The 18,307-nt window shown below is 36.3% G+C and overlaps 2 protein-coding genes across 12 annotated transcripts; both read left to right on the top strand.

Annotated features, from left to right (window-relative positions):
* The first annotated feature begins 1,174 nt into the window (after positions 1–1,174).
* On the top strand, positions 1,175–4,682 carry LOC108174609 (uncharacterized). Of its 11 annotated transcripts, none has more exons than XM_070827418.1 (4): positions 1,175–1,499; positions 3,057–3,093; positions 3,436–3,466; positions 4,326–4,682. In XM_070827418.1, the coding sequence occupies exons 1-4, from the start codon at positions 1,205–1,207 to the stop codon at positions 4,458–4,460; spliced, it is 498 nt and encodes a 165-aa protein (XP_070683519.1). In that variant the 5' UTR covers positions 1,175–1,204; the 3' UTR covers positions 4,461–4,682. The 11 variants fall into 11 exon arrangements, 5 of the variants coding, with proteins under 5 accessions (XP_070683519.1, XP_070683518.1, XP_070683521.1 ...); XM_070827417.1 differs by having other exon boundaries at positions 3,406–3,466; XM_070827420.1 differs by having other exon boundaries at positions 3,406–3,471.
* A 2,496-nt stretch (positions 4,683–7,178) lies between these two features.
* On the top strand, positions 7,179–10,290 carry LOC114826817 (uncharacterized). Its single transcript, XM_070805169.1, has 2 exons — positions 7,179–9,969; positions 10,280–10,290. The coding sequence occupies exons 1-2, from the start codon at positions 7,179–7,181 to the stop codon at positions 10,288–10,290; spliced, it is 2,802 nt and encodes a 933-aa protein (XP_070661270.1).
* The last annotated feature ends 8,017 nt before the right edge of the window (positions 10,291–18,307 follow it).

Here is an 18,307-nt window from a genome sequence, read left to right as displayed (position 1 = left end):
GACTAATAATACTATCTATGATAAATTGTAAAATTCTAAATTTTAATATATTTGTAATAGGATAAAGACATAGGAAAATGATTAACATACATCATATTTAGTTTCTTACACACACTTGTTTAATTATGATCAAATTAACAGTAGGGTGCAAATTGATTAATTATGAGAGTTGAGGGGGGAAATTGGTCAATAGTCACAAGTTTAGGAGGGAAATTGATGAATTGTTAGGTTAAATTACCGATTTCTCCTTTGAATCTTTACTTAATTTTCAATTTACTCCCTAAATTTGTTAAAGATTTAAACTTTTGTTTTTTTGATCGATTTCTCCCAACCGTCAGGTTCACATATATTTCATGCAAATTAACGTTACCACAAGTTAGTGGATTTTGTTTCACCAATTTTCTGTTATTTCAAGTATGCCATGTTTACCAAATATACATATAGAATTTCCTTTTTCTTTTAATCCCCATCTCTCTTTGCTTTCGCTCCTTACATCTCGCTCTTTGTTTTCGCTCTTCAATCTTCTCAACACAATTACTATCTATCTCTGTTGTTTTTTTTATTAGGGTAATGCTAAAAAGACAAAAAATTTAGCGAAAATTTTGTAAACTTAATTACATAAAAGTTGGTAATTGAATTATTACTTAAGCGTTGGTAAATATGCTTATTTTTTTATTGATAACACATCATTTAGTTTGCAAACTTTGTCTATCAAATTTAATTTTCCTAGTAATAGCTTCTTAATATTGGTATATATATACAGAGTACAGACTTTAGAACTTAAGGAGAGAGAGTGAGCAAATGTTGTGGGCTGGTCAGCCAGCATTCATTTGCAAATCTTATAGTGAAATTAAGACTGAATTTTGCAAGTTTACTAGTTTACCCTTACAAATTCTTGAAACTAATAATTTTTTTTTCTAATTTATATAAAAATTATAAGACATTAAACACTTAAAATTACTTGAACCGTCGTAGAGGGAATGAAAGAGAGGGCAAAGTTGTGATGTGAAGGCATTATGTCTGCAAGATCGTCTGCTCCAGCCGATATGCTCTGTCTGCGGTGAGCAGCTCCTCTTGTAACACCCGCCCTCTAAATATAAAAGTATATGTTTGTAATTACCCCTAAATATTTTAAATATATCAATTTCATCCTTTTTGTCTACCAAATCAGGATCCAAAACATTGGATCCCTTTCTTTCTAAATATGCCACGTGGCAGCACCCCAAACAATTTCTCCTTCTTCTCTCTCTGTCCCCCTGTGAACCTCTCATTTCTTCCTTCTTCTTTTTCGTTTTCTGTCTTCCTGTCTCTCCTTCTCGGCTCTCACTTCTCTCCCTTCTCTGCACCGCAAGCACACACGCACAGAGGCACACGAGTGTGCGAGGAAGAACCATCACCCTTCACCATCTCGTCCTGCTCTCTCTCTCTCTCCCTCTCGTTCCCGCGACCACAGAAAACCGGAAAACGGACTCCGGCGAGATTTTTCAATCTCCGGTTAGGTAAGCCCCTAATTATCTCTATTTAGTCCTTGAATCTTGCCGGAAAACGAATCATGACTGTAAGCGATTGGTGAGAGAGCAAGCATTTTGACACCCCTCTCTCTCTCTCTCTCTCTCTGGACTAAGCAGATCGGTTTGTTTGAACTTTGGGTCTTCTTATTAGTTTTCGTTCATAATCTATATATATAAAGGGAGAAGCCAGTTTGGTGAAACATTCAGAAATGCCAAGAAAGCCCCTTTGTTTTCTTCACAATTGAAATTCAAAAAGATGAAAAAATGAGGACAAATTGGTAAAAAAAAAACTGAATAAAAAAAAACTGTATTTCAAGAAAAACAAATCAATAAATAACTGTCTAAGAAAACAGGGTTAAGAACGTAAAACTGTGAACATACGTTAGCATCACATTCACTCCATCTATCGCACGTTAGCAGTTGCAGCGGTTTACAGAACGGAGATGGAACCGCCCTTTATCCCACGTTCTCGATCCCCACAGAACATACAAAAGAGAAAATTGGATGATTTTGTCGACCTCAATTTTGTCTTCCGTTCAAACCCCCCTCCCTCCATGCTTTTTCTGTATGATTTCTTCAGCTGAAACCGGCAGTCCGGAAAATAAATGCATGTTCACACAAATTGGTGGGGATTTCCTCACCCTGCCTAGGCTGTTGAATCCGAAAATTAACTGACTCTTCCTCCTCAGGTAATCTAAATTTGCATTTGTACGTGTTTACAGTGATTATATGAAGCTCAATTTGTTTATGTTTTGGTAATTTCGTAGTAGAAAGGCTGGAAATCGATACTGTACGTAGTTTCGTTTCTGGGATTTAGTTTGGATAGTTTAAATGTGTAAGTGGATTACGTTTTGGTGCTAAGAAAAGTGGAGGTTGTTTACTGCTCTAATTCTGTGCTACATGCTTGGAATTTAGGAGCAAACTAAAACATAGTGGTAATTTTAGAAAATAAATTATTTTAAGGATATCATTTATCTCCTTCTTAATCTGACTATATTTGTACATAGCAAAGTTTTGGCGGATTTAGGTTTGTCTGATGTATTAAAGTGTATGACAGTTTTATGTATCTATTTGTGTGTTTAATCAGTACTCCAGTGAATCAAGGTTGCTTTAATCTATGAAAAGATTAAGATGGTCATTGAATTTTGAATTTTAGTGATTGGTTGATGCTGTAATTAGTTGTTTAGAGATGCAGATAGTTTGATGAACTAGGCATCCGAGAAATCTGAGTAGTTTAGGGAGATTTTTTAAATTAAAACATACCTTTGCAGCGCCTCCTCATCCAGGGGAACAACACATGTTAAGAAATTTTGGGGTGCTTTGTTGGTCATTGGGGTGAGGATGGGGATGGGATGATTCGGTTGAAATGGATTAAAAAAAAAAAAGAATGCAAGCACGCAAGGTTTCTTTCGGAGCCTTTGTTGAGTTTCTAAACTTTCCTCTCTGGTTTTCTAATTATTTTCTCAATAGTGATTTTTTTTTACCATTTTCCTTTGAGATTTGTGCGTGTGTATATGTTAATGCTCTGTTTCTTCGTTTTTACAGGAAATGGAACTGCTCTCTTCCTCTTCTTGGCACCCACGTATGCCCTTTCTCTCTCACATTCTTTCATTTGGGGTCCAAAGGTGATGCCTTTTTGCCTAAAATATCATTTTGTTAAATGGCTGATGATATTTTCATTCTCTGCACGTTCCGCATAGTTCAAAAAGCAAAATCACTCTCTATCTCTTTTGCTTTTTGTGGCTAAAGATCATGTCTTTTGTGTCATAAATTTGATTTTGTTAATGGGATTTGTATATTGGATAATCAAAAAGCTTGAATTTTTATTGGGTTTCTTCAAATTTCTGTGAATTCTACTGAGTAATTTTGAATTATTTTTGGGTTTCTTTATCAGTTTTCTTATTGAGCCGTGCACTATTGCCAGGATTTGGATGGAATTGATGGGCAGGAGAGAGGTGAGGTAATCGGATTTTCATTAGAATTCCACTGTGTTTTTCTAGGGAGGATATAGTAAGAGCTGCGAAATGTTATATAGTTTAACTTCTCGGATTTATTAATCGTTTGTGCTTATTCTGAACATTATTTTTTGTTTATGAATTAAAAAATCTATATAAAAAGGAGAAAAGGGGTGGGAAAGGTGCAAGAGAGGGTAGATTATGAATTCATGCTCCAAGTGTGCAATAGGTTTTTTATTTATTTATTTTTCATCGCACATACATTAAATCTACACAATTGTAGTTCTTCTCGGATTTGCATTGGCGTCCTTCAAGTAGGTGGTGGATCATCTGTTCATATGGTTGTGTGAATAGTAGAGTTGACGAGGTTAGAGAAGTGAGTGAGTACATAATTATGGGTGTGCCAATTCGGGTTAGGACTGGAATGTCCAACATTAGAGAGGGAGGGTTTTCTGGTCCTGGAGCTCATGATTCATGGAATTGCAATATGGGCCAGGCTGTGCAGTTCCAATTGCTTCAGTTGAAGAAAGAATGATGAAATTATGACTTTGTAGAACTTCTCATTTCTGTTTTCGGGTAATTTGAATTTTTTTATTTTTTTTTACATTCTTTTCTTGGGCAGTTTAAGGATTTGTCTGATAACCAGTTTGTTTTTCTGTTTTTAGTTTTCACATTTTTTAATGTTTTTTTAACAGACAGCAGGGATAATGCTTGCATTCTTATGCAATTGGTTTGAAGTTTGATTTCTTTCTAACCAAAAATTTGTTTACTACGAGCCCTTGGTGATAGGATACGACTTCTAAAATTTATTACATAGCTTTTTGCCTTTTAATTGGTGCTTTGGTTGAACCTGATGCAGGATTTCTTGCACTCTGTCATGATCAGAACCTCACCTTCAATTGAGTATGCCTACATGCCATTTGACAACACTCCAATTGTTATTGATCCATTTAATACGAGCATATTATGCAGCTGTAGGACAAGTTGCTTCTAATAGAGAAGGTTTTAACGGCTAATGGAGATACCGAGAAGATGTGATTGAACAAAGATAAAGTGCCCAACAATATTGTTGTCTTGCCTATTGTTTTGAAGAGAGCACAAGAGTGTCTTTCAAATATTGACAAATTAGACCCTCAAAACAGAATCATATGTTAGGACATGCTAATACATGTTTTTTAATCTATCAAGATAAAGAGTAATATTTTTCTTAGTTTTATTCTTGGCGTGTGTTAAATATGACAAATGTGTAAGACGCCCGTTGTGCGCATGTTTAATAAAGCCTCTCACACGTAGTATATAGCCAATTAAAAGAGAACTGAATGTATTTATAAATCAAATAAAATAGAAATGGAGAAAAAAGAATACAACAAATGGAGGACATGTAGAACATAAAGCTTTTGTTTTCTTCTGTTCGTAGGCATCTGTATACACCTTTTCGTATTTGTGGAATGTCACAAAATTTGTATTCTATTTAGGTTCATTATGTTTATTAATTTTTTAGATAAATTTTTCCATGGAGCATGCTCAAAGTCGTACAAGACAATGGCGTCAATCATTGAGTCCTGAAGAACGTCAAAGATATCTAGCTCGACGACGTCTAATAGCACAAGAAAAAAGACAACAAATTTCAACTCCAAGTGATGATCATACTATGACATCCCCCAGTAACATACAACAAGAAATTCCTGGTATTTATTGCATATTATTTTTTCTTAAACTCATAATTAAAAAAATTAAAAACATCTAATTTCTATTTTTTTTAAACTATGCAACAAGTAGGTCCCAGTAATATACAAGAACGAGTTCATTTGGCTAACTATGATGTTGTGGTCAACCCCAGTAATATACAACAACAAATTCCAGGTATTTATTTAAATTTCTTTATTTGTATTTGTTTCACACTATAAAAATTAGGTAATTTTTAGAACACTATTTTGTGCATTGAAATCTCATTTTATTCTTTTGTTCGTACTCTCATATTGATCTCAATGTTGTAGTTATTTTTAGTGGTAGTCTTACAAAATATTAGACCACAACTAAATATATTAAATATTAAACATTAATTTTTTAACTAATCATATTATAATGTGATGTATTTATTAGAACAAATTGAGCATGAAAGCGCGAGTTCAAGGGTTCTGTCAGATATCACAAATCGTGATGACCAAATTTCAGCTAGAATGCGTACTCATATAGGCCAATTGACACATTCGAATAGGTCACAAATATATGATGGGATGCTCTCAACTGTTCCCCATAATGGTGAGCTTAGTATATAATTCTATCTATATATAGATATACTATTAGTTACAAAGGAAATTCTTATACTGAGTGTTGGATATTCATGTACAAATATCAGAAGAAGAACATGCAACTAAAACCAATCGTCATGTGCGGCAAAGTAGAGGAAGAAGAAACCACAATTGTGCTAGAAATTATAATGAGAATCGGGGTATCCTAGGTTGCCGCTTACCTGCTCCAACCACATGTCCGTACTGCTATGCACGATTGTTTACTCGAGAAACTTTGAATATGTGTTGCTTGAAAGGAAGAGTTGCTTTACCCCCAATACAGTCTCCACCAGAATGGTTGCTCTTTTCTCTGACCAAACAAATGAGGGTAGACACTTCAGGCAAAATATTCGAGCTTACAATCACGCATTTGCATTCACTTCAATGGGAGTACACGTGGATGAAAGAATAAATATTGGTGGCCGTGGGATTTACACATTTCGTGCTCAAGGTGCATTATATCATAAGATTGGTGGACTTTTACCACATGAAGGAAACAGACCGCGATTTTTACAAGCCTATATATATGACACTGAGCATGAAGTTGAAAACCGAATGTGTGAAAGTGAAGTTTTAGATAGATGTGTGGTTGAAAAGATACAACATATGTTGAACAACCATAATCCTTTTGTTCATACATTGCGAAGCCTCGGACAACGCCAAGATTTGCCGAATTGCAAGTTGATCCTAAAAGAGCAACCAATAGATCGGCGTCAATACAGTCTACCATCAGCATCACAAGTTGCAGCAATTATAATAGATGGAGATGATGCCACCATTGCAAATGGAAGGGATATCGTGGTCGAGACAATTAGTGGAAGACTTTCTCACGTCCGAGACTATGTCGGATTTTATGATCCGTTACAGTATCCATTATTGCTACCTTACGGTACATATGGTTGGGATGTTAATAGTCGTGATGATGGTGGAAGAGCAATAACATGTTGCGACTATTATGCTTATATGTTACAGGTTTGTATTGATAACATAATTTACTTCCCAATATATACAAATGAATGATGATTCTCATATTAAAAGCAATATATGAAATTTGTTTCTACAGATACGCCATAATGGATCATCACTTTTGCTTCGAGGTGGGCGTCTCTTGCAACAATATGCTGTAGATAACTACATTAAAATTGAATCACAAAAACTTCGATGGCTGCGTTCTAATCAAGCCACAGTTAGAGCGGATCTCTATAAAGGACTTCAAGACTCTTTAAATGCAGGTCAACACAATGCAGGTATATATATCATTTCAGTTATCATTATTTAAAATATAACTTTGTTCAAAATCTGTACAATATATATAGTTAATTGAAAATAAAAAATTAACAGGTAGCATTGGGCGTAGAATTATTTTACCATCATCATTTGTTGGAAGCCCACGTGACATGTACCAAGGATATCAAGATGCAATGACTCTGGTTCAAAGATTCGGAAAGCCAGATCTTTTTATTACCATGACATGTAACCCAAGTTGGGAAGAAATCAAAAGTGAATTACTCGCTGGACAAACTCCACAAGATCGTCCTAACTTACTCACTAGAGTATTTCATGCAAAACTTGAGCAACTAAAAGAAGACATCATTGAAAAGGGGGTACTAGGCAATGTTGTTGCCTACACATACGTTATTGAGTTTCAGAAACGTGGTCTTCCACATGTGCATATGCTGGTGGTGTTAGATGAAAATGATAAAATCAATAACCCAGATGAGTATGACCGAATTGTTAGAGCTGAAATACCAAACGAAGACGTAGAGCCTCAACTTTACAATGTGGTGTTAAAGCATATGATTCATGGCCCGTGTGGGATTCATAATCCTCAATCTCCATGTATGAAAAATGGGAGCTGTAAGAGAAAGTATCCCAAACCATTTGCACCAGTCACTGTTCAAGGGAATGATTCGTATCCAATTTATCAAAGGCGAGGAAATCGATTGCCCGTCTCTCTTGATCGACAAGGAAACATAATGGTTGATAATAGTTGGGTTATTCCATATAATCCATGGTTGCTGTTAAGGTATGATTGTCATATCAATGTTGAAATTTGTGCAAGTATAAAAAGTGTCAAGTACTTATATAAGTATGTTTACAAAGGCCCAGATAGAGTGACAGTCGAAGTGCAATCAGACCCTGAATACGATGAAATAAAGCAGTTTCAGGATGCAAGATGGGTTTGCGCACCAGAGGCATTATGGAAGATATTCAAGTTCATTATTAATCGAATTTACCCATCTGTTGAGCGATTGCAAATACATCTTCCTAATATGCACCAAGTTCAGTTTCGTGCCGACGAGAGCATAATAAATATTCTACGTGATGAGAGTACAAGAAAGACAATGTTAACTGAATTTTTTACACTTAATCATGTGGATGCAGAAGCGCGACGGTACGTATACATGGAAATCCCATCACATTACAGATGGATTCAAGCTCAAAGAAAATGGTCTAAAAGAATGAATCGTAACAAGGTTATTGGACGAATATATGCAGTTTCACCTGCTGAAGGTGAAAAATTTTACCTTCGGATCCTTCTTAATCATGTTAGAGGACCAACATCTTTCACAAACTTGAGAACAGTTAATGGGGTTTTGCATCCAACATTTAAGCAGGCAGTAGAACAACGAGGTTTGTTAGAAAGAGATGACAGTATTCGACAATGTTTGCTAGAGGCCTCCACAATTCAAATGTCGTCGGCTTTAAGAAGATTATTCGTCACCATATTGGTATATTGTGCACCAATTGGTGTTCGAGGGTTATGGGATGAGTTCTATCCATTCATGATAGAAGATTATGTTTCCATGACTAACATAACTCCCACACTTGCTACCAACAGACTCTTGCGTGAGTTGAACATACTTTTGGTTCAATTTAATAAGAGTATAAACGAGTTTGATTTGCCCCAAATGACAAGAGGAAATGAATCAAGTTCAGGAATGACAAGATGTATTGAAGATGAGATATCCATAGGTATTCCACAACAAGATCTTGATGCAATTGAACGTTTAAATGATGACCAAAGAAGTGCGTTTAACATAATAATGGGTGCAGTTCAACGATCAGAGAATGCAACTTTTTTTGTGGATGGTCCTGGTGGAACTGGAAAAACTTACTTATATCGCGCATTGTTAGCAAGCTTGAGAAGGTTGGGGCACATAGTATTAGCAACAACATCATCTGGAATAGCAGCTACGATATTGCCTGGTGGGAGGACAGCACATTCTAAATTCAAGATACCACTTAGTCTTGATGCATCATCGATGTGTTCGATTGGTAAGCAATCTGATTTAGCAAAGCTAATACAAAAGGCAAAGGCAATTATTTGGGATGAAGCAACAATGACGCATCGTCATGCATTTGAAGCACTCGATCGAACGTTCAGAGACCTAACAGATATTGACTTACCATTTGGGGGGGAAATAATGATATTTGGGGGAGATTTTCGACAAGTTCTTCCTGTTATCCGGAAAGGAACCAAGTCTGAACTAATCCAAGCAAGTGTTGTTAAGGCATCATTTTGGTCACAGGTAAAGATTTTAAAACTCAAACAAAACATGAGATCCATAAATGATCGTGAATTTTCAGAATTTTTACTTCGTGTTGGTGATGGGAATGAAGATGTTATTATGGATGATATGGTAAAACTACCTGAATGCATGGTGATACCATGGGAGAGTGAGCATTCCATTAATCAATTAATTGCCAAAATCTTCCCTGACTTAGAGGATCATCTGAATGATGCAACCTACATGGTGGAAAGGGCGGTGGTAACTCCTACAAATGAAGACGTTGATATGTTAAATGAAAAGATAATCAATATGTTTCCAGGTTTAGAAGAGACAATGTATTCATTTGATTCAGTTGAGGATGATGAAAGGAATTTGTATCAGCCAGAGTTCTTGAATTCAATCTCACTTGGTGGTTTGCCTCCGCACAAGTTAACTTTGAAAAGAGGTGCTCCAATCATGCTTTTAAGGAATATTGATCCGAAATTGGGATTGTGTAATGGTACAAGATTATTGTGTCGTGGTTCTTACCGAAATCTTATTGATGTTGAAATTCTAACTGGACAATTTGCCGGATCCAGAGTTTTCTTACCAAGAATCCCTCTCAAAAGTACTGATACTGCTGGGCTTCCATTTGAACTTACAAGAAAGCAGTTTCCAGTGAAACTAAGTTTCTCTATCACTATAAACAAATCTCAAGGTCAGACAATACCACATGTAGGCGTTTACCTTCCAGATCATGTCTTCAGTCACGGACAATTATATGTGGCTTTATCGAGGGGGGTCTCAAAGTTAACCACAACTGTGTTAGTAAAAAATGGCTCCATAGTCGGCCAACAAGGTGTATTTACACGGAATGTAGTATACAAAGAAGTCTTGCTTCATTCCAGCTAATTATGGTGATTCCTAATAGGTAACAACTTTATTAACGATAACATTTCAATATGCATTTCTCACTTATCATTTAACTCTTTTTATTTGATTTTTAATTTTCTCACTATTGTTTGTAGATTGGCAATGAAAATTTGAAGCGTTAATCAGGAACAAATGGATGGAAATTGCAGCATTGATGTCAATTTTCATACCAAAAGAAACAGTGACATATAGACTTTATGGGTATTGTGAAAAATGTACATATTGTGATGTAGGTTTTATATTTTGACTTTTAAGTTGTTTTGTATTTTGCTACGAGTACTTAATGTTTTCATCTACTCTTTTTTATTCACATCTACTTACTATTGTTTATGAACTTTAGGTAGGTAGGAACTTGCATCCAAAATCTCATGTTGTTTGACAATTGCATGAATACCATTTAAATCATTACTTTACGCAAAGTAAAAATAAAAAACTTGATAACTTTTTAGGATATGCATGATAAAAAAAGAGTTCCTCTTTGCACAATACATTTAAAATATATCTTGACAATTACAATGGGAAAAACTAACACAATACACCTTTAGGGGCGCGTAGCGCCCGTGATGTAAAAATGCCTCTCGCACGCACGTTAGTGCGTGCGGAGAGGCTAGTTTATTGATAAATTCCGTTAAATATAGCAATTTTTTTTTGTCGAATACATTAATTTAATTTTTGGAGCTTTTAGATCCAGCTCCAAAAACCTAAAGTGTTTTTAGGAGTGAGTCCAATTATCTAATTATATGTTTTTATATTCATTTTATATTTTCTAAAAATATTAAAAATCAATTAAAATCTTCTAATATTATACATTTTCCAACTCTAAAAAATCTAATCAATATCTTATAACAAAAAAACTAATATACAAACATAAATCTATTTGCAAAACATTCTCCCTAATTCAAGTAACAAATATATGAATGTATATTATACCTATAACTAGATATGAAACCTAACTAAAAGGTAGAAAAATAATAATATACCTACAAACAAGACACATTAATCTATGACATGATGTTTATAAAAAAAATCTGTAATATAGGTAGATAAAATACAATGGTATAGGTTGATTATAAAAATTAAAAATAAAATCTATAAATGAGGTTTAAAGTAGGAGGAAGAACAAAGAAATAACAAAAAGTAAATAAAAAGAAATAATCAAAGAGATAATTACAAAGAAATTGATTTTTATAATAATTCTTATCATTGAAGAGATAATTATTGATAATTAAATAATTAAATTTATGAAATTGGACTTATTTTAATAAATTGGACTATTCCTACTATTGACTAAAAAAATTGGACTTATATCAAGTTTCCCCTTAATTTTTTTAGGGTGATAGCAATTTGATTAGAAATATACAGTCTATGTGTATTGGGTATTTCTGTAGCAAGTGGCATTATTGAGAATAAGTTCCTAACTTTACGAATTGTTAAAAAAAAAAAAAATTAATGAAAAAGGCTTGAAAACTTTGAGTTTTAACGATAAGGACAAAATAAAGGGCAAAGTGAATAGTACAAGGATTGATTTTTTAATGTAAAAATGTGGTTTTTCGTTAAAGTAAACAGTACCGGAAGCTTTTCGTTAAAGTTCCCTAAAAAAAAGGTTAACTTCATATGCTGTGACTTATTATATATATTCATTCCAAAATAAAAACTCTACCATTATACATTCTTTGTGTAGTAATATGTTAATGAATATTGTAACTTTTATATATATATATATATTAAGAATTTTAACGAAAAACCTGTGGTACTGTTCATTTTAACGAAAAACTACATTTTTACACTAAAAAATCAAACATGTTACTATTCATTGTACCCTTTATTTTGTCCTGATCATTAAAACTCAAAATTTTCAAGCAATTTTCATTAGTTTCTAAAAAAAAAAAAAAAAAAAAAGAAGATTTGAATGAATTTCCAAAAGCAAAATTTTCTTTTTATTTTTTAATTTGGGTAGTCCATATAGGTGATAAAGTGGGTCTCGTGATGCCACATAGCCATATAACAAAGATATTGACCAAAAAGTTGACAAATCTATGATCTTACACTAAAATCTTAATTTTCTGTACAAAGTTTTACAGTTTTAAGATTTTGTGTGAAGTTACAATTAAACACAAACTTGAGGGGGCAAACTTAAATATACCCATTAATTAAACCATCCCATTTTGGTTTTGAGATTGAGATTCTTCTGTGTCATTCAATCTTATGTTCAGCTCCTTCAGTTTGCGAATGACATAACGGAGTATGTCAGTTGCATTTGTTGTACTTGTACAAAGTCTTTTCAAGGTTGGATAAGACTTAACCATAGTTGTCACAAAACATATGGCCCAACATGCGAGAGCAAACCATCCAAAATCTGGGACTAGGAGGAACGTTAGTAGAATCAAGGCAAAAGTTCCACACAAAAGGCTAATTCTGTTCATCAATTCATACAAATTTGAATTGTGGGAAGCTTGCAGTATCTTAACAATGGCCAATGTCCCGGCATAAGCAAATAAATCGGCAATTAATATAAAAAAAATGACATAGTTTGTGTCAAATGGAGACGCCTGCAAGGCTGCACATTTAACTTGTAGGAGCACGCCTAGCATGGTGAGGAGAAAGAAAATACATTTGTGGGGACCATTATCCTTCCTTGTGCTGCTGGAAAAAAAAATTAGATGAATAAGTGGACGAATTTCCCTAGCTAATCACCTTGTACGTATTTTATTAGGAGTAGTAAAACCAAATAATTAGAAAGTAGAGAAAACGAAAGCAAAAGAAAATGTACTAACCGACCGAGCTGGGATTCGCGGAGAATTAACCGACGTTTCGACGTCCATAATTTCTTTTGGAGCTTTTGGAGATATAGGGTGTTTTTTTTGGGGGGGGGGGGGGGGTGGTGGTGGTGGGGGTGTTGAAGATTACATTTCTGTTAGAGGGTCAATTTTAATGTTTGCATCCATTTATGCAAATTGCAGAAGGCCTTTTTTTTCTTGTACTACAAGTAGTATAAAGAGAGAGAATTGATCAGAATTTTCTGGTGACTTGTTCATCCCCCACTGTGATGGCATAAATGTTTGCTTTTGCCCTTTGGACCCTGACCATCCCCATTTTGTTTCAGGCTGACTTGAGAACCTATTTAACTACCGTTTGGGAGGGGCTCATTGTCTGCAATTAGCCTCCCAACCAAATGGATGTTGTTGTCAAATCTCTCCTCCAAGTCCAAGCTACATTAGAAAGTAATATTAAGGCTATCCATCATCTCTTCCTCGATATCCATGGGAAAATGAGAAGGAAACCACCTAACCAACAAGTACTTGCAGTAAAGATACGGAAGCAAGGAAAGAAACTCACAGTAAGGATGCCGGAGTTAGTAAGAATCCATGGCCTGGAATGCCGGAGTTAATAACGAGTAGAAAGCCTGAAGACCAAAATCGATTGGGAATTTTCAACTTGACATTATGTTGGCGAGCTATAGGCCTCGAAATCTAGATGAATTGAACTTATTGTTACAACCCAATGCACCCATTGACAAATATTATGGAGTGACCAGGGTCCAAAGGGCAAAAGCAAATATTTATGCCATCACAGTGGGGAAGGAACATAAATAAATAAATAAAACAAACAAATATTTTGAACTTACGTTTTTTCATGTAGAGGGTTAACATTAATGTTGGCATCCATTTTCCAAAAGCACTGTAATTTTCTTGTACTACAAGCAAGGAGATAGAATTCACCAGAGGATGTCTTACAGATGAAAGTTTGAGGTTGTCCTAATAAAATATGAATAAATGTTATGCAGGGAGACATTCTCTCTCTCACACAGACCCAAGCGCAAGAACTCTGGTTTTTTGTTTCGTTTTGTTTTTTTGTTTTTTTTTCCAAAGGAGAGCTCTGTTTTTTGTCATAGGCAAAAGAGAACTCCAAAACAGAGTTTGGTGGCGAGGAATATGACCAATTGTGGCCGTGAAGCTTAAATCACTACGGAAGATGGCAAGGCAGTGAATGAGAGCCAAAGAAACGCGGTACTTTTGAGCATCAAACGCACTTGCGCAGCAAGCAATGTCAGAACACTTGGAACAAAGAAAATTTTGCAACTAAGGATCATGATAAGTGGATGGTTGAGGGGTTTATCCTTCAATTGAGCTTTGAAGTGTTTTTTCTTTACATGGTTGCTACGGTGTTTTTCTCCAATTCAATAAAAAAGGAAACGAAACAATTATTTCGAACTTGTGTTCCTGCATGGAAAGGGCTAACATTAAGGTCTGCATCCATTATCAAAAACCACATGCCTTGTACTACAAAGATAGAGAAATCAATGAGATGAAGTCTTACTGTTACATGCATTTGTGTAATACAATTATCATGTAACGATTAGATTTGATCCGGTATGATATTCTCTCCTTTTTCTTTGATTTGGGATGAAAAAAAAAAAACACATATTTTGAAAAGTTGTTGTAAACACTGAAATTCCTGCGATAAACGAGACAAGAACACGTGTACAAAATAATATTTGTATTAATGATTTAGGGGTTACAATCTCTTCTACGAATTTGGCCTCTGATTCTATCTTTGAAACGTGTAGATGTAGTGTTGTTGATCCAGGGGCCGTCGAGGCTTGATCTTGGACGAACAGTTGATGGATGATGAACACCTTCTTCAAGGGCCGTCGGGGCTTGATCTTGAATGGGTGGAAGTTCTTCAAGGGGCGTTGGGGCTTGATCTTGAAGGAGGATTTCACGAAGAACGAAGAGGGCTTTCTTGATCCTTCGGGATTTGCTTGAGAGCTTCAAAGTTTCGAGGCTTCAAGGCTTTGGTGTGGTGTGAATTCTCTTCCAATTTGGGAGTAGAGAAAGTGTGTGTAAAAATCCTCCCTTGATTCTTTGATGGAGGAGCCTATTTATAGGCTTTGGGAATGAATCACCACCATCCATTTGTTTTGGTGGATGTTGTAGGTGAAACTTGGTGGATGTTGTAGGTGAACTTGGGTGGATGTTGTAGGTGAACTTAGTGTATGATGGTTGTAATTTTAACACAATGGTCAACATTTATTTCACTAAAATTTCAATGTTTACAAATGTAATCTTAATGCAATGGCTAACATTTATGCCACCGAAATTTCAATGTCTACAAATGCCCCCACTTCAAGGCGCGTTGTATACATGTGCTTGTTACATGTAGAAGATGCGTTTTGAAGTCCCTTAATGCAGTTGTCGATCCAAGGGCCGTTGAGGCTTGATCTTGAACTGGTCTGGGAGTTTCTTCAAGTGCCGTTAAGGCTTGTTCTTGAAATTTGTTTGAAATTTCTTCAAGGGCCGTTGAGGCTTGATCTTGGATGAAATTGGACCACAAGGAGCTTCGTGTAGTAGACGATCCTTGGCTTTGATAATGGATGAATCGACACGTATTTTGTTGTGCTTGTTGACTTTCCACAGCTTTGATCTTGAACTAGGCTGGAGGAGTTTTCTGGTTTCCTCCAAAGGACTTTCCACAGACTTAATCTTGAACTGGATTTGACTCAAGGGTGATGGACACTTGATCTTGAGTCAGGGTCGTTGAGGTTTGATCTCGAACTTAAACATGACCACGAGCAGTTTCAGGACATGCATGCTTTGAAAGATCAAGGAAGTTCGCAGCATTTTCATATGAACCCTGAGCAGTTTGGTCAATAGTATGATCTTCAAGATTGATGGGCTCTTCTTCCAGTTGGTGACTTGATCTTTAAGGATTATCGAGACTTTGCTCTTCGGTGACGGTGCCAGCGAAAGGTTGTTAAAGCTTCTCGAGCCTTTTGGTTAGAGCAACGGTGTCCAGCTTGGATCTTTACTTGAACTCCTCCGTCTGGATTATGTGGTCATGCAGGGAAGGTCTTCGTGCTTCATGATTTGTTCCAGCTCGTTGTGTTGCATTCTTCTCTACTTGTTTCTTTTGCATAGTTGAAACGGTGTGCAACCTTTTGCCTTTAAATGGTTCCTCGGAGCACCACATCTCAGCGACTCACTCATGCTTGGCAGCTTCAGTGCAAAGAGCCGATGTCAACAGATCCACACTCCTGAAGCATTTGCTGAGGGAATTCAAGACATATCAGCAGTTGAAGATGAGCACTCGAGAGCAACGCTAGGTAAGTAACCAGGCAAAGGTTCCGGGCAATCAATTCATGGTCGGACATTTAATTTCAGGTTCCGACTGATTGCTTCCTTTCTCCTTGTTCTGCAGGCAAGAGCAAGGGCAGAGGAGAAGATGGGGGAAGAGCATGATATGAGATACCTTTGCTTTCGACCCCAGTGATATGAGATACTTTTGCTTTTGAAGAAGTAGCGGACGATCAGCACATGCATTCGTCGCGCCTGTCTCCATATGCTTTGATGCATCATCTTCACCTGCATCATCTGTTTTCCAGGCAGATGTGGTAGACGAAGAGGAAGCAGAAGATGTTGAAGATGGGTATTCGAGAGCACGGCTAGGTGAGCAATCAGGAAAGGTTCCAAGCAGTCGGTTCCTTACCAGGAGCTTGAGTGGAGGTTCCGACATATTGCTTTCTTTATCCTTGTCTTCGCAGTGAAAAGGGAGGACAAAGAAAAGGATAGGGAGAAAGCATGCTATGAGATACTCTTGCTCTCAACCCCAGTGATATGAGATACCTTTGCTCTAGTGTGGCTTGGTTGAAGAGGCGCTTCCAGGGAGGAAGAAAACTGAGTACGTGGAGAGGTTTTAGTTGGAGACGTATTCTTGGCAAGGAAGGAGAGTTAGGCATTTGTATTTTCAGGGAGGAAGAAAACTGAGTTTTGGTTGCAGATGCCTTCGGCAAGGAAGAAGGGTCACGCTGGATGTGTTTTCAGGGAGGAAGAAAACTGAGTTTTGGTTACAGGTGCCTTCGGCAAGGAAGAATGGTCAGGCTGGATGTGTGTCTTGTTATAGGATGGAGGTCGAATTATATGGTGAGCTCTCAACATCAAGTGGCAGGGTGAGTGTGGCCTTGTCACCCACGCTTGTCGGCAGAAGTGCGGTAGTTGGCATAATGGACTTCACACGTTTTCAACTTTGTCAGTGATCTCTGACAAAGTTGCACGTGATAGCCGAAAGCTGAGATTGTGTCTGAAAAGTGTCGACGGACTTTACGCTAGGGGTGGGCACTTAAAACCGAAAACCGAAATCGAAACACGAACCAAATCGAACCGCACCAAACGGTTTGGTTTTGCGGTTTTGAAACCGAACCGCAACATAGAAAATGGTTTGGTTTCAGTTTTGGCTTTTGAAAACCGCACCGAAACCGAACCGCACCGCAAATATTAATAAACATTTAATTAAATGTCCATATTAGATTTCATGTTTTAATTGGTTGTTTGTTAAAATCCATACACTTAGTATGGACTCAACCACACTAGAATATCATCATTCATCACTTTCTTTTGTTCATTAACTTGAAGGACCTTTGTTATTTTATACCATCACACACACATATATGTACAAGGGTGGACTAATCTTGTTATCAAGAGTCGAACAATGATCTACTAAAAGCCACTCATTTGAAGCATGATATCACATATTCTAGTATGAAAATTTCGCTCACGTTTAATGAATTCAAATTTATTCAACTTGTTTTATGAAAAATATTGTAAGGGACACATTTTTGTTGCACAAACATGTTTTAACATCACAACTACATGCAACATGCATTACATAACAAATGTCATTTTCCTATTACTATTGGGAAATGCTTTTTAATATGTTAAATTGCAAATTGTACATTTTTTCTTAAAAAACAAACCGAAACCGTTTGAAACCGCACCGAACCGAACCAAACGGTTTGGTTTCATTTTGGTTTTGGCTTCAAAACCGCACCGAACCAAACCGTAAAAACTTGCGGTTTTGGTTTTGGTTTCACTCAAAACCACCCAAACCGAACCGCGCCCACCCCTACTTTACGCAGGAAAATCCAGGTTTTGAATTTCGGAGAGTGGTGTCTCTTCGATTTATGAACGAATGGTTGTGCTGCGTCTCCTTTTAAAGAGGTGTCAATTGTATTCAGCATGCACAATTTGAAGATCGCCTGCCCGTGAAAAATTATCTCTGCTGCTATGAGATTTTACTTTATCCAACCTTTTTCTTTTAGTATTTTTTGAAAATGGCTTCCCCTTTTA

This window comes from Malus domestica, chromosome 09, assembly GCF_042453785.1.
Source record: "Malus domestica chromosome 09, GDT2T_hap1".
Taxonomy (NCBI): Eukaryota; Viridiplantae; Streptophyta; class Magnoliopsida; order Rosales; family Rosaceae; genus Malus; species Malus domestica.
Note: the sequence above shows the minus strand (reverse complement) of the source record. Positions and strands in the feature narration are given on the sequence as shown.